The sequence below is a fragment of the Paramormyrops kingsleyae genome, chromosome 3 (genome assembly GCF_048594095.1).
Source record: "Paramormyrops kingsleyae isolate MSU_618 chromosome 3, PKINGS_0.4, whole genome shotgun sequence".
NCBI classification, from domain to species: Eukaryota; Metazoa; Chordata; class Actinopteri; order Osteoglossiformes; family Mormyridae; genus Paramormyrops; species Paramormyrops kingsleyae.
In genome coordinates this window covers 2,521,586-2,535,942 of record NC_132799.1, presented here as the reverse complement: position 1 = coordinate 2,535,942, position 14,357 = coordinate 2,521,586, and the positions used below count along the sequence as shown (strand labels likewise).

The 14,357-nt window shown below is 50.2% G+C and overlaps 1 protein-coding gene across 2 annotated transcripts in view; it reads right to left on the bottom strand.

The window, feature by feature from the left end:
* The window catches only part of galnt2 (UDP-N-acetyl-alpha-D-galactosamine:polypeptide N-acetylgalactosaminyltransferase 2), a 66,190-nt gene that overhangs the window by 15,454 nt on the left and 36,379 nt on the right, over positions 1 to 14,357 (bottom strand). For both annotated transcript variants that reach the window (XM_023833757.2, XM_023833758.2), the window contains exons 2-3: positions 12,861 to 12,951; positions 5,343 to 5,496 (exon numbers count right to left, since the gene is read on the bottom strand). In XM_023833757.2, coding sequence (XP_023689525.1) covers positions 5,343 to 5,496; positions 12,861 to 12,951 — 245 coding nt within the window. The remainder of the gene's footprint in view (positions 1 to 5,342; positions 5,497 to 12,860; positions 12,952 to 14,357) is intronic.

The window sequence follows — 14,357 nt, the reverse complement described above, 5'->3', positions numbered from 1 at the left end:
GATGGGAGCTGGCAAAGCACTTTCTGGACTGGGTCCTCTACGGACCTCCAGTATCCCAGAGTGCTCCATTTCTCAAACCAATGCCAGCATTAAATCACAGACTCCTGGGAGTACTTCTGCAGGCCAGGATGGTTTGTGTCCCAGCACTGAGAGATTAATTGCCCTTTCCTGCAGCATAGAGACCTCCCCAGTCAGGGAGTCATTAGCCCCCTCTGAAACACTGATTCCAGATCAGCTGCGTCTGTTTCCCAAAAACTACGTACAGCGCCCCCTTAAGTGTGAACGTGAAAATATGCTACATTAACCATTACACCCATATTCCCCTAAAAAGAACTTCATTCCACCAAAGCCCGAGAAACAGCCCATAATTTAAGCATCCCCTGGTCGTCTGAAGCACGTCCCTCATTTAAAAATTTACTTGCTTTCCATTTTATTAGTGTGAACTGTTAGTCCTGCAAATACTTTATTCATTCAAGACCAGAGTGACTGAAGTTTCTCTCTGGGGGGGGGGGTGTAATTCTCAAAAAAAAAAAAAACAAAAACAGTCAAAAGAAAAAACAAAAAAGGAAATTTACAGGGACCTACTTGCTAGCAGCAATATCCCCCCCCCCCCATTGTATTAATAGGTACTGGGGGTTATGGAGGCAAAATACTAAAGAAACCTTCCGTTAGAAGAGACATCGGACATCCAGGATTGTGCTCCAACGAGATGTCGGCCAATAACCAGCACGATCCCGAGGGATTTACCACTCACTCTGCTCAGCTCACTGAGACTAGGGTGGCGGGGAACATACTAGAAAGCAATGATTAGGGGAGAAAAGAGGAGAAAAATAGCTAAAGCCAGGAGAGTCTGGGGCCACTGGAGGTGCAAATTACCTCTGAGCTTCGTCTCCTTAAGGGCTTAAAAAGCCAAGGAGCCAAATGGACTAAGCTGAAGTTAAACAGTGCAGATCAGGCAGAGTGGATGGCAGCTACAGTGCAGAGTGGATGGCAGCTACAGTGCAGAACAGGCAGAGTGGATGGCAGCTACAGTGCAGATCAGGCAGAGTGGATGGCAGCTACAGTGCAGATCAGGCAGAGTGGATGGCAGCTACAGTGCAGATCAGGCAGAGTGGATGGCAGCTACAGTGCAGATCAGGCAGAGTGGATGGCAGCTACAGTGCAGATCAGGCAGAGTGGATGGCAGCTACAGTGCAGATCAGGCAGAGTGGATGGCAGCTACAGTGCAGATCAGGCAGAGTGGATGGCAGCTACAGTGCAGATCAGGCAGAGTGGATGGCAGCTACAGTGCAGATCAGGCAGAGTGGATGGCAGCTACAGTGCAGAACAGGCAGAGTGGATGGCAGCTACAGTGCAGATCAGGCAGAGTGGATGGCAGCTACAGTGCAGATCAGGCAGAGTGGATGGCAGCTACAGTGCAGATCAGGCAGAGTGGATGGCAGCTACAGTGCAGATCAGGCAGAGTGGATGGCAGCTACAGTGCAGATCAGGCAGAGTGGATGGCAGCTACAGTGCAGATCAGGCAGAGTGGATGGCAGCTACAGTGCAGATCAGGCAGAGTGGATGGCAGCTACAGTGCAGAACAGGCAGAGTGGATGGCAGCTACAGTGCAGATCAGGCAGAGTGGATGGCAGCTACAGTGCAGATCAGGCAGAGTGGATGGCAGCTACAGTGCAGATCAGGCAGAGTGGATGGCAGCTACAGTGCAGATCAGGCAGAGTGGATGGCAGCTACAGTGCAGATCAGGCAGAGTGGATGGCAGCTACAGTGCAGATCAGGCAGAGTGGATGGCAGCTACAGTGCAGATCAGGCAGAGTGGATGGCAGCTACAGTGCAGAACAGGCAGAGTGGATGGCAGCTACAGTGCAGATCAGGCAGAGTGGATGGCAGCTACAGTGCAGATCAGGCAGAGTGGATGGCAGCTACAGTGCAGATCAGGCAGAGTGGATGGCAGCTACAGTGCAGATCAGGCAGAGTGGATGGCAGCTACAGTGCAGATCAGGCAGAGTGGATGGCAGCTACAGTGCAGATCAGGCAGAGTGGATGGCAGCTACAGTGCAGATCAGGCAGAGTGGATGGCAGCTACAGTGCAGAACAGGCAGAGTGGATGGCAGATACAGTGCAGATCAGGCAGAGTGGATGGCAGCTACAGTGCAGATCAGGCAGAGTGGATGGCAGCAAGTGGGTCCTGACAGGCCAGTCAGCAATATGGCTGAAGTTCTTTAAAGGAACGTCACTAATTATCAAAATGAATTACCCTGAAAGAAGATACTTATAAAGTAAGTTGTCAGAGAGGATTCCTGAAGCCCTTGAAGACACCCAGAGTCACTGTGCAGATTGGAAATCAGTCCTTAGAAGATCAAACCTCTCATTCTTTTGACACCAAGGAAATCAGCCAGTTAGCTTCCATTAAAATTATAGGAATCATGTAATTATGCACTGAAATCACTTTACAGATGAGCAGCAGTTCGAAAGCAAACACCACCTTTCCGTTAATAACAGCTGCCCTGCTTTTTAAATTACACACAAGGACATACCATGAGAGCAGATGTTCTCCTTAAGGTGTGATAGGTCATTCCTATCACCATACTATCCACCAGCAGAAAACCAATCATTTCTCTCAAAACCTGCATGAACCTTGAATCTATTCCTCAAGGTAATTGATTTCAAACGCACTCTGCCTTGACATCTTGTGATCCACAGATAAAATATCTTGTGGACTTTGCATAATGAGATGCCTTATACAAGCAGAGCAATGTGCTAGCATTAGCCAAAATGGCAACCTCAAATTAAGGCCCTTGAAAGAGCATACCAGAGGTAAATAATTGCACAATATATGTATTATTCATTTTATTATCCAAAAACAGTGATAATTCAAAGATGATCCACGTCTAAGCAAAGTCCTTGAAGGTATATGACAGGGTCGACTACCTGGTGATCTGGGGCGACACAAGGAAAACGATCCAGCACACCTAAGGATCTCCATCCAAGTACAAAACAACGGTCCTACGAGGACGAAGCGGGACAGATGGACGGTGCTTTGCAGGGAGGCCCCCGGGGGTGTACATCTGGCAGGTGACGTTCAGCCTGAATAATCAGGGCTGTCACCTGAAAGCCTCTGAAGGAGAATGACGCTGTTCCAGAGGAGTCTCACGCCGTCAGTCCTGTCACACCCTGTGCCTAGAGTCCGCTCTGGGCTGAGGCCTGCAGATCCTCAAACCAGCTTCACTGCAGTGTAGATGTCATTCAAACACAACCCCCACCGCCACTATCCCAGCCCCACCGCCTCAGAAGCAAGGGGCTGAGCAGCGATCAGATTATCAGATTAAAAACTGCAGACCAGAAATTAATTCTGACACAGGCAAACATAACGGGACAGACCGGCTAAGTGAGACAGATGAAACGTCTGCGCAGATGCACAGGGACGCAAGTGCCGACAGGAGCCGGGTGAAATGCGGCTTTCGGCTTCAGCCGCTGCATTGAGGGGAGGCCCACAGGCGCGGGTATGGAGGCCCACAGGCGCGGGTATGGAGGCCCACAGGCGCGGGTATGGAGGCCCACAGGCGCGGGTATGGAGGCCCACAGGCGCGGGTATGGAGGCCCACAGGCGCGGGTATGGAGGCCCACAGGCGCGGGTATGGAGGCCCACAGGCGCGGGTATGGAGGCCGACGTCTGCTGGGTCTCCAGAAGCAGAGGGGGTGGGGCAGGACAAAGGGCAGGACTGGGCTGCATTCAGAGCACGGCAGAAGGTCAAGTAACAGAGAAACACAGGCACTGGATGAACTTTGTATTACTGCCGTGGTTGGGGGGGGGAAGGGGGGGCAATATCGTAAACCGAGCCAACTCTTGTTGGGACATGGCAGAAACAGGCGAAGACGAGTGCGGGAAGCGGCCAACAGAACAGTTGGATATTTATTTCTTACTAAACTCAGATTTCAAACCAAAGTGACTCACCGTGGGATGAGTGGCTGCAAATTGTACCCCCCCCCCGCCCCCGCACAGGGCAATCCGTGTGGCTCACGGTGCCATGCAAAACGACCGGGCACAACCCAGAGCTGCCCATTCCTTCTCAGGTACGGACAATGCCGGAATATCACCATGACTACAAACACCAGCAATTAATCAGGCTCCTGCTGAGTTGTAATAACTGCAACACTCGCATTCCTGCGCACCCCCCCCCCCCCACGATTGACAGATTGACTTCCTGCATGAAATGGCCCTTATCAAGAATATTTCAGGATCAAAATGGACCCGGGGGGGGTGGTTAATTAAGAGATGAGGACGTATCGCTTCCAGCAAGGCAGTGTGTCAGCCATTCACGGTGGGGATGATGAGAAGGGGGAATCACCATGGAGACATGACGCCCCCAGCTGACTGGAATGTGCATTAATGTGTAAAACTCATTCCTGTTCCGCTTTCCTCGGCTCGCACCCAGCTCAGCGATTGGCACCCCGGCACGTGCGGGGTGTGGGACGTGGGATGCAGGGTGTGGGATGTGGGTTGCAGGGTGCGGGATGTGGGGATGTGGGAGGCGGGATGTGGGGATGTAGGATGCGGGATGTAGGATGTGGGGTGCGGGATGTGGGGATGTAGGATGCGGGATGTGGGGTGCGGGATTCGGGATGTGGGGATGTAGGATGCGGGATGTGGGATGTAGGATGTGGGGATGTAGGATGTGGGGATGTAGGATGTGGGGATGTAGGATGTGGGGATGTAGGATGTAGGGTGCGGGATTCGGGATGTGGGGATGTAGGATGCGGGATGTGGGGTGCGGGATGTGGGGTGCGGGATGCGGGATGTAGGATGTAGGATGTGGGGTGCGGGATGTGGGATGCGGGATGCACTGCTACCAACGCTGCCTTTCTCTTCCACCAGGTGGCAACTTTCATTTTCTGGGAAACGAAAGAAAGAAAATATGCGCCTGCAGGAGCCCCCGTTTTCCAGGTCACGGCTTCCTGCACCAACAAGTGTGGTAAAACTGGGAAAATAAGAGGGAGGGACAGCGAGTCCCTATTGATGTGGAGACTGTGATAAAGGGAACCCAGGGTCATAATTTTAGTGGTGGCTGTAGCTGCCACGGCAACCCAGTTAGCAAGCACCACAGTCCTGCGAGCCATTTCACGGGAGGACACCTTGGGGCTGACTTTAATCAATCAGCAGTAAAAATTTCAGTAGGCAAGCAGCCGATTGGTTCAAGCCTCAGAGATTGACAGTGAAGACCAGTTCTGCTCTGATACATGCCATGACCTTTGACCCTCAGCACTGACACGTTAGACACCGCCAAGGATGTGACTGTCATAGCGCCACGGGGGCGGGCTGGGCGCCAGCCACGGAGACTTACTGGTCATGCCTGGTGTCAGGGATGGGACGGTCCATCCTGAGCTTGTCGCTCTCCACTTGGTTGAATTTGTTGCGAGCGTAGGGGTCCTGACCCGGCCTGACCATCGTCGCCCCCACATATAGGTCCTGGTCGAAGTCCTGCCACCTCACCTTCCCTGCGGGCAAAAGAACAACAGGGATGACGAGACGATGGTCGTGTGGCAATCAGACATGAGCAGCTGCCAGCAAATTGCTCAGTTTGCAAACACAGGAGATGCACAGCCATAGAGCAGCTAGCAGGGCGAGTGACTCAGCTGTGAGCGGCGGCCTAATGTGAGCGTCCCCCTCTAAGGGGACAATCAGGCAGGCCTGCGGACGCCCATGTCCCCCTCTAAGGGGACAATCAGGCAGGCCTGCGGACGCCCATGTCCCCCTCTAAGGGGACAATCAGGCAGGCCTGCGGACGCCCATGTCCCCCTCTAAGGGGACAATCAGGCAGGCCTGCGGACGCCTAAGTCCCCATTTCCCAGTCCATCCCCTGTCCCCTTACATCATGGCTAATGATTATAATTTATAAACCAGCACAGGCACTAAGTAAAAAATAAGAGCCAAAAATAGCATCTGCCAGCAGAATCCGCCACTGTGCTAAAGCTCATGGATTTTCAAAGTGTTTTTCCATACGGGTGATGCCAGTGCGCTAGAGTTATTCAACACAAAAAAACTGCAACAAAACCTGCTCTTCATTTCGGGAAGGTGACGCTTTCTCGTGTCCCGGCAGATGCCTTTTACCTACTCACACCCTCAGCTCACAGGGTAACGAAGACCCCCCCATTCCAGCAAGTCAGAGTCACAGGGCCACGTCCTTAACTAGGATGGGAGACGCTGCCCAATACTTTGGATCCTCTGTGCAAACCAACTGAACAACCAACCACGACGAGCCCAGTCACGTTACACAATATACTCTATATTACTATGTTAATGCATTATAACTGTGTGGTATGTTTATGGACTCAGTCAGCCGGTGCATTAATCTTCCCCTATCTGAGGCTATAGCCTAGGGGCCCTGCAAATAACAAGCCCCCCCCAAAAAAAAAAAAATGGAACAGACAGTATTAGCAGCAAGACCAGTGAATCTGTGCTGATGTCAGCCTAGGGCCTGCAGATAAGTCAATCCACTGCAGGTCCTACGGCTCTGGGCTTTAAAATGAATACGCCGAGCTCTCTGTGCCAGCCGGGTCTCTGGGAGTATGTTGCTGCGCTAGATTACACTTCCTAGCTAGGTACTTTAGCAAATGCTGCTGTTAGCTTCCAGGTAAATGATCCTGGGAAGCTGCCAACATCACGGTGCGCCACTGCCGTTCGAGTTGAGAGCACTGTCCGCGGACAGGTCTCCCACCCCCCCGTGGAGCTAAATGTCCATCGCAGCCCGCGGAGACAGGGCACTGCGCGATAGCCCCGCCTGCGCTAAATGCGGCGCTAACCATTATGCTAATAGGTCTCACAAATGATACGGCGGAGCTCCGATGCGTTCGGTCGAGCAGAGGCTGCACGGAGGAGGAAAACAGGACGATTAATCTCATTGAGCTCTGCCAAGCCGTCCTGTATCTAAACCGCCAGTGTTATAATCAGAAATGGCTCCGAATAATCTGTCACTAATGCTAATTGTCCCGCTGAATATTAATATCAAGCTGTGAGTGGGGGGTATTGTAACAGGGTCGTGAGAGTGAATATATAAAATAAAGCGATTACTCGAGCCGCAATGATCTCCACAGCAGACTCAATGATTTCCAGTCGCTAGCAACCACCTCCTGGGCCAATGGAAAGCCAGTACGTTAAATGTGACCATTCACAAAGTGCTCTGGATTTTGACCAATAAGTAAATACCGCCATTAAAACTGGCAGCAAATCTGGGTGCCAACTGATGGCAGCAGCCCGTCCGAAGGTGACATGGCTTCCAGAAAACCTCGGCATGGCACAAAGGTCCTTCCTGAGGTCCTAATGGTGGCGCTGAAAGCTCCCTGCCCCGGTTCCTCAAGATGGCCGGAGATCAAGCCCACGACTTCCTGAGCGCAGTGTGGAGGGAGTTAATCCGGACCATGTGGACTGAACTGCTCAGGAGGAGAAAAACAAAACACAAAAAAAAACAACAACAAAAAGCAGGAGTGGGCAGCCTGTAGATGTCATACTGAGCCCAACAGAGAAGGGGGCCAGGATGGCCGGAGTCAGCATGACAACACAACGCAAGTGGATCCTTCGGATACCAGGCACTGCAGTACAGCTGTCAGGATCACGAGATTAAACTCCATTATTAAAAGCATTGATTAAAATGTTCCTTCTCGGTTACTTGGCAATATGGCGGAGGGTAGGTGCACGTGCAGAATGAGGGTGCGAATAAAGAACGTTAGAGCACAATTGGTGAGGAAGCACGTCACGTCACAAGTGAATGAGAATGCAGTCGTCTGTCAGTACTGCGAAGCGGACTTTGGATATCACCACGGCATGACTGCAAAGCAAATATATCTTAAAAGACGACAGTCGGGTTTGATAGACTCGCCGAGCAATGCAGAGTTAGCCACAGATATGCTCCATGTAGAAGTAGCTTAGCCTATCTTTGCCATCACTTTGACACAAGTAATTCTTCAATCACGATTCCTATGTGTTAAAATAATAGCAGCTAAAACAAAGGTTACCCTTTGGCTAAGCCACCTCATTTGACATAAACAGTACATAACAAATTAACATTATATTTTGCTAACGTCTTGCTTGTATTGAATAGGGCTGTATGAGACTAGAGAAAGATCACACTGCAATATTTAGGAGCAGTAAATTAACTAAATAGCCAAATGTATAACTTATCTACCTTTAGCTTATTATCCACCAAGTGTGTCAAGTAACTTCGTGCTGCCGAGGGCTCCGGCAACACAGAGCAGCGCAGACAAATCGCCTGGTGCTCAATGTCACTATAGAATACAAGACACTTCCATACAGCAGAATACGAGTGGCAGTTCACTCATTATTTGCTTTATTTCTCAGAATCACGCCAAAGTCTATGAATCAGTCAAACAGAATCGATACGGTTGTCCCAGATCACATGCAAAAGCAGTGGCTAGACTTGACTGATTTTTTTAAACCTGTAGTAGAAAATGCTGAAAAGGAACCGTCATTAAAATTGCAAAGCTTGCTAAGTTAAGTTTCCTCTGACTAAGCAAATGTTTTAGCGCAATTTATTGATGGTTTGAACCACAAAGTGCCGTTTTGATATCAACATCGCACACCGTACAGGCAGAGCGGCACAGTGGCGCACTGGGTAGGGCGGCTGCCACACGCCGCAGCGTGACCACGCTGTGTGCGTGTGCCTTTTCGGCAGATCCGCCGGTTTCCTGAGAAGTTTAACATTTTTGGGCAGTAAGTGAACCGGAGTGTGTAAATTGACTGTATATGTGACTGCGTGTGCGCTCTCAACATGTGCTTGGTTCCTGCCTTGCGGCCATTGCAATGAATATTATATTATATTACATTATATATACACGATTATCAGATTAAAATCGGTAGATTATGCGACTATTAATATAACGGATAGTGACCAGCCCGACACCGCAGCTGCACAACACCTGAACCCAGCCATGAACATGGAAGCCGGCATCTTATTTATAACAGTTTTGCTTAATATTAAAGCACCTGCTGCTTGATTAATTTACTCAAAAGAGCACTTTGGACAGTTAATTTAAACGTAGCTTCCAAGAAGTCACCGTTCCCTGAGGACAGTCACCGTTCCCTGAGGACAGTCACCGTTCCCTGAGGACAGTCACCGTTCCCTGAGGACAGTCACCGTTCCCTGAGGACAGTCACCGTTCCCTGAGGACAGTCAGTCCTTGGGTGTAACTGCCCTCCCCAACGCCTAATCTTGTGAGATGTCTTATTTCCTGATGGAAGCCCAACAGCTAGTCAACATGCGTCCTCTCCAACACAACACAGCAGAGCAAGGACTATCCTGATCCCAAAACCAGGCCGTCTGCTGGGTAAGAATCTGAACTAGACCGTCCCGCTGCCCTTTGAAGCGCCACCTAGAGCTTAAAAGAAGTGAGTTCGGATTACAAGATCGCTGTCACACTCATCCTCATGGGGAAGTTCAGTGACCTGCTCACACATAAAACAAGTGACCTTGGCATGTTTGTACATTCACAGGTAATGATAAACTGGAAAGTAAACAGAAGACGGGAGCCCACACCTGCCCGACACACCCAAAAGGCATAAAAGAGGGAAGCCTCAGCTTCAGGCAACACCTCCACCTCCACAGACACCATCACCTGCCAAAAGCAGGCAGGCAGCAGCTTTCACACAGCTATGAGGCGTGCGGACGTATCACAAACAAGAGCTGGAGTACCCGTGAGCATCCGGTTGGTATCCTGGCTGAGTAGAGCCAGTTATCTTCTACAAACATTCCCAGCCCATGACCACAAACAGAAATACAAAGGAAACAGATGAACTTCTTCCCCAGGCATGTTGGATACGTGACGAGGACTGTTCCCACTACCTTGGGGCCACAGAAGCATAACCGATATCTCACTAAGGCCCACTCACCACATTCACTATGTGGACAAAAGCACTGGGACATCTGCCCATTACACCCACAGTAACTTTTATGACGTCCCATTCTAAATCCACAGGCATCAGTATGGAGCTGCTCCCCCCTTTGCAGCTGAAACGGCTGCCACTCTTCTGGGAAGGCTGTCCACAGGAGTTTGGAATTACTGCCCGTTCATCCAGAAGATCATTTGTGAGGTCAGGCATTGATGTTGGACGTGAAGGCCTGGCTTGCAATCTCCATTCTAGTTCATCCCAAAGGTATTTGATGGGGTTTGATCAGGGCTCTGTGTAGGCAAGTCAAGTTCTTCCACACCAAACTCACCCAACTGTGTCTTTACGTACCTTGCTTTGTGCACTGGGGCACAGTTATGCTGGAACAGAAAAGGACCTTCCCCAAACTGTTCCCACAAGCACTGTTCCAGAGTCCAGTGACAGTGTGCTTTACACCACTCTATCCGACATTTGGCACTGTGCTTGGTGATGTGAGGGTTGCATGCAGCTGCTCGGCCATGGAAGGCCATTCCATGAAGCTCCCAGCGCACAGTTTTTGTGCTGGAGTTGATGCCAGAGGAAGTTTGAACTCTGCAGCTATTGAGTCAGAGTGTTGGCGACTTTTACGCACTATGCGGCTCAGCACTTGGCAACCCCGCTCTGTTACTTTAGGTGGTCTGTAGCTTAGGTAGAACAGAAACGCTTCCACTTTGCAATAATACCACTTACAGTTGACCCTGGAATGTCTAGCAGGGAAGAAATTTCACAAGATGACTTTTTGCAATGGTGGCATCCTATGACAGCACCACGCTTGAATTCACTGAGCTCTTCAGAATGACCGATTCTTTCACAAATGTTTGTAAACCTGACTGCATGGCTAGGTGCTTAAGTGCTTGTGGCAATGGGTCTGAAGGGAACACCTGAATTCACTAATTAAGAGGCGTGTCCCATGCAGTATACATGGTCAGCCCCAAAACTACTCCCACTGAACAGCTGACAAGTGTAAATACTGATTTACGTATTCCCGTGACTCTTTGCACTACCACCTGTCACCTTACTGCTTAATTGTACACTATTAGTGAACATTTATGATCACCGTTTAACATTTTCTTTGTATACTTGCGCCCCTGTATCTTGGAGTCAAGCAAGCAAGCATTTCACTGCATACTGTGCCAAGTATAACTATGTATGACTGAAATAGGATTAAGACTGCAAATAAACATTACCAGCAAAACACATCACGTTAAAGTGAACTTTTCCCAATCCCTACTCCAAGACATCACTGGAAATTCTGAGGAAAATGATAGGTTCACATTCCGGGGACACATCTCGGCCTTCAGTCATCCAGTAGCAGCATACACCCCCGACAAAAAAAGTGAAAGCGAGGGAGTGCGAGCAGGCGTGCTGCCCGATGTACTCAATAAATGTCAACAGACTTGTCAGCCCGAGAGCCGCGAGAGGCAGCGGTTTTGTCTGGAGGTCTGTCATCGCCCCCATCTCCGGCTTCCCCAACTCCTGACGGCTTTGTCGTCGAGGACCAGTGGAGGATACCGAGGTGTAGCACTGGAATGGAACAGGCTGACTCGGAACACACAACGCAGCTTCTGTGAGTCCAGCCCGCGCCAACGACTCAAGGTGGGGCTCAAACGCCTACTTCTGGTCCACGTTAGTCAGGGAAAAGGACTCGGCACTATGCGAAAGTTCACTGAAAAACTTGGGTAAAACACGAGCCATTACACACACCATTTTAGACTAAAATTACAAATTTAGTCCCTCATCAGCGGAATGTGTCCCTTCAGGAGCGTCACCGGCTACGGCGGCAGCGGCGCCATGGCTGTGTGTGGCCCGAGCAGGCAGACATACGAGCCGGGTCAGCCAGTGCCGCAGGCTACTCAGACAACACGGTACGTATTAGTGACAGAACGGCTTCTGATTTACAATTCCAGACTGTAGCTTCTTTTATTGACTGTAGCGGGTGGAAGGGGGGTGGGGGGGGACCTGCATCATTTATTATACACATAAAATGAAGCTTCATTTGCGGTTTGTACAAACGCAGGGATGTGTTGTTTTCTTTCATATCCCATCATGCTCTCCTTTTTTTAGAGACATGCGTATGCAGGTGAGTGCAGAGCTGCGATCAGCTGACATGCAGCCCCCCGGAGCGTTTTCCAGGGTGGGGGGGGTCGACGGCCTCACTCATGCCGGCATTCTCCGCTTTCCGTCCCACACCCTGTTCTGCCCGTTTACAGCCCCCTGTGCCTCTGGGACGGCGCGCCTTGCACCGATGACGGGGACCCACGGCATCGACGGCATGCAGTGACGCGTTCGCCACCTTTGATGACGGGTTAACTGCAAGCCGCTCTGTTTGCAGAGCGCGCCCCCGTTCCGACAAGCTCACATACCTCTTGGTCTATAAATAGTAGTGCACCCCCCCACCCACGTACTCACTTTAAACACGGGGAAGCACATTCACCAGGAAACCCTCACACCCGAGGCCTTGGTCAGTAAAAAGCAAGGCTAAGGCTCACTAATCAGCTCCACCGGGAGCCATGAACTGCACCCACATGAGCGGCCGAGGTACGAAGGACACACACATACTGGGGCGACCTCTACACAGGTCGAGACTCCTTACAGCTCATTAGAGTCCATGTTACAGGTGAAACTAATCGATAAAACAGCAGAATATTTCAGCTAAAGAGTAAAAAATTAAGCAAAGCGCAGCATCTTTAAAGGTCAGTCCAATCTAAATCCTGCACAGGAACTCATCAGAATGGGGGAGCTCTTCTAATAACCCCTCACCTACATGGAGGGAGGGTTTTGACTGACATGGAAACCAACCAATAGCCTCTCACCTACCTGGAGGGAGGGTTTTGACTAATATGGAGCCCACCCAATAGCCTCTCACCTACCTGGAGGGGGGGTTTTGACTGACATGGAGCCCACCCAATAGCCTCTCACCTACCTGGAGGTAGTGTCTCCGGACCACGTGCCTTCTCATCGACGTTGCTGTGGGCCTGATTCTGGTTAGACGAGTCCATGGCACTCCAGTCATCCTGGACAGAGAGAGGCGGAGGAGAGTGAGGAGGAGAGTGAGTATTCTCTGAATACAGTCAGCGCTGCTCCTTCGGATGACTCTCTCTTCCCTCTCCAAGCAGCGTGAGGAGCAAACCCCACGTCTGTGATGCTGGTACTCATGCATCGTGACTGAAAGAACCAGGAACTTTCACTTTGAAGGTGGGAGACAATGAGGCCCTTCTCCCCTAGAACCATGGGGGGGGGGGGGTATACGCAGTATATGGCATACACCCACCTTTAAAAAAGATGGATTTACCGTGTACCCACCAGAATTTACCGTGTACCCACCAGAAACAGCTATTTGTCAGAGTGGGTATATGCAATTATACAGCATAATATACCCACCAACCAAGACAACACTGTAGCACTGAAATTAACAAATAAATCAGGCTCTTTTAATGACCATCAAATGGGATAAGTGTGTGTCATGGGTTCAAATCCCAGGTTCAGCAGAGTGGTTTCACCGCCCTAAACCCCCAGTTGCTCCAGGGATGGATCTCGCCTACTCAGTTGTACATTTCTTTGGATAAAATCCATTGCTAAATAATTAAAATGTAAAGAAACCTCTAAAAGCCTCTAATCTCAGAAACTGAACCAAACCGGTCATCACCCCTCTTTCTGCTTCTGTTAACCAATCATGAACCCCGCTTTAGTGTAAGGTTACAATTTAAACATTAGAAATGGCTGTCTACGTTTATTCTACCAGTCACAAGACTGACATCTGTGCACCTTCACAGGTCGGCATGAGCCTCTGAATGCGACTCCAAGAATTCAAATAGAATAAAGCACATACAACCTTTTCAGCACCGAAACCTTGAAATGTGCTTCGAAATAAATCTCGCACAAGTAGAGAAATAAATAGGCTGGTAGCATGAAACCCAGGGCTCCATGAATTCAGAGGACATTGTGCGGCATGTCCTTCAAAACACACAAATGGGGATGTGGAGGTTATTGTGGCGTCTAAGCGCCGTCCCCCGAGGTCGATTGATGTCATTGGAACTATAAGATTTCAGTCGCTTGGCCACAGCTCTGAGAAAAGAAAGGAGAGCTTTGCGTCAACCTTCAAACTCATTTCAAATTTATTCACTCCGACACCCAAAGCAAGCATGTGACACGTCCTGCAAACCTTTTGTTCAAGATCAGAAGCAGATCAGATGGACGGAGAGCATGTATTATTCAAAGTGGGGCTTCTGTTCGGCAGCTTGTGCGCTGGGGCACGCAGAGAGCTACATCCACAACACGAGCGAGCAGGGATGCTCAGCGACACCTTCCGCAACCCGACACCACTGAGCTGTCAACTGCCACCCATGCAGCCATCTGATGGAGTTGCGTTCGGTGCCGTTGCGAACCTAAAGAACACATCCCGGCAAAATGATCCCATCCG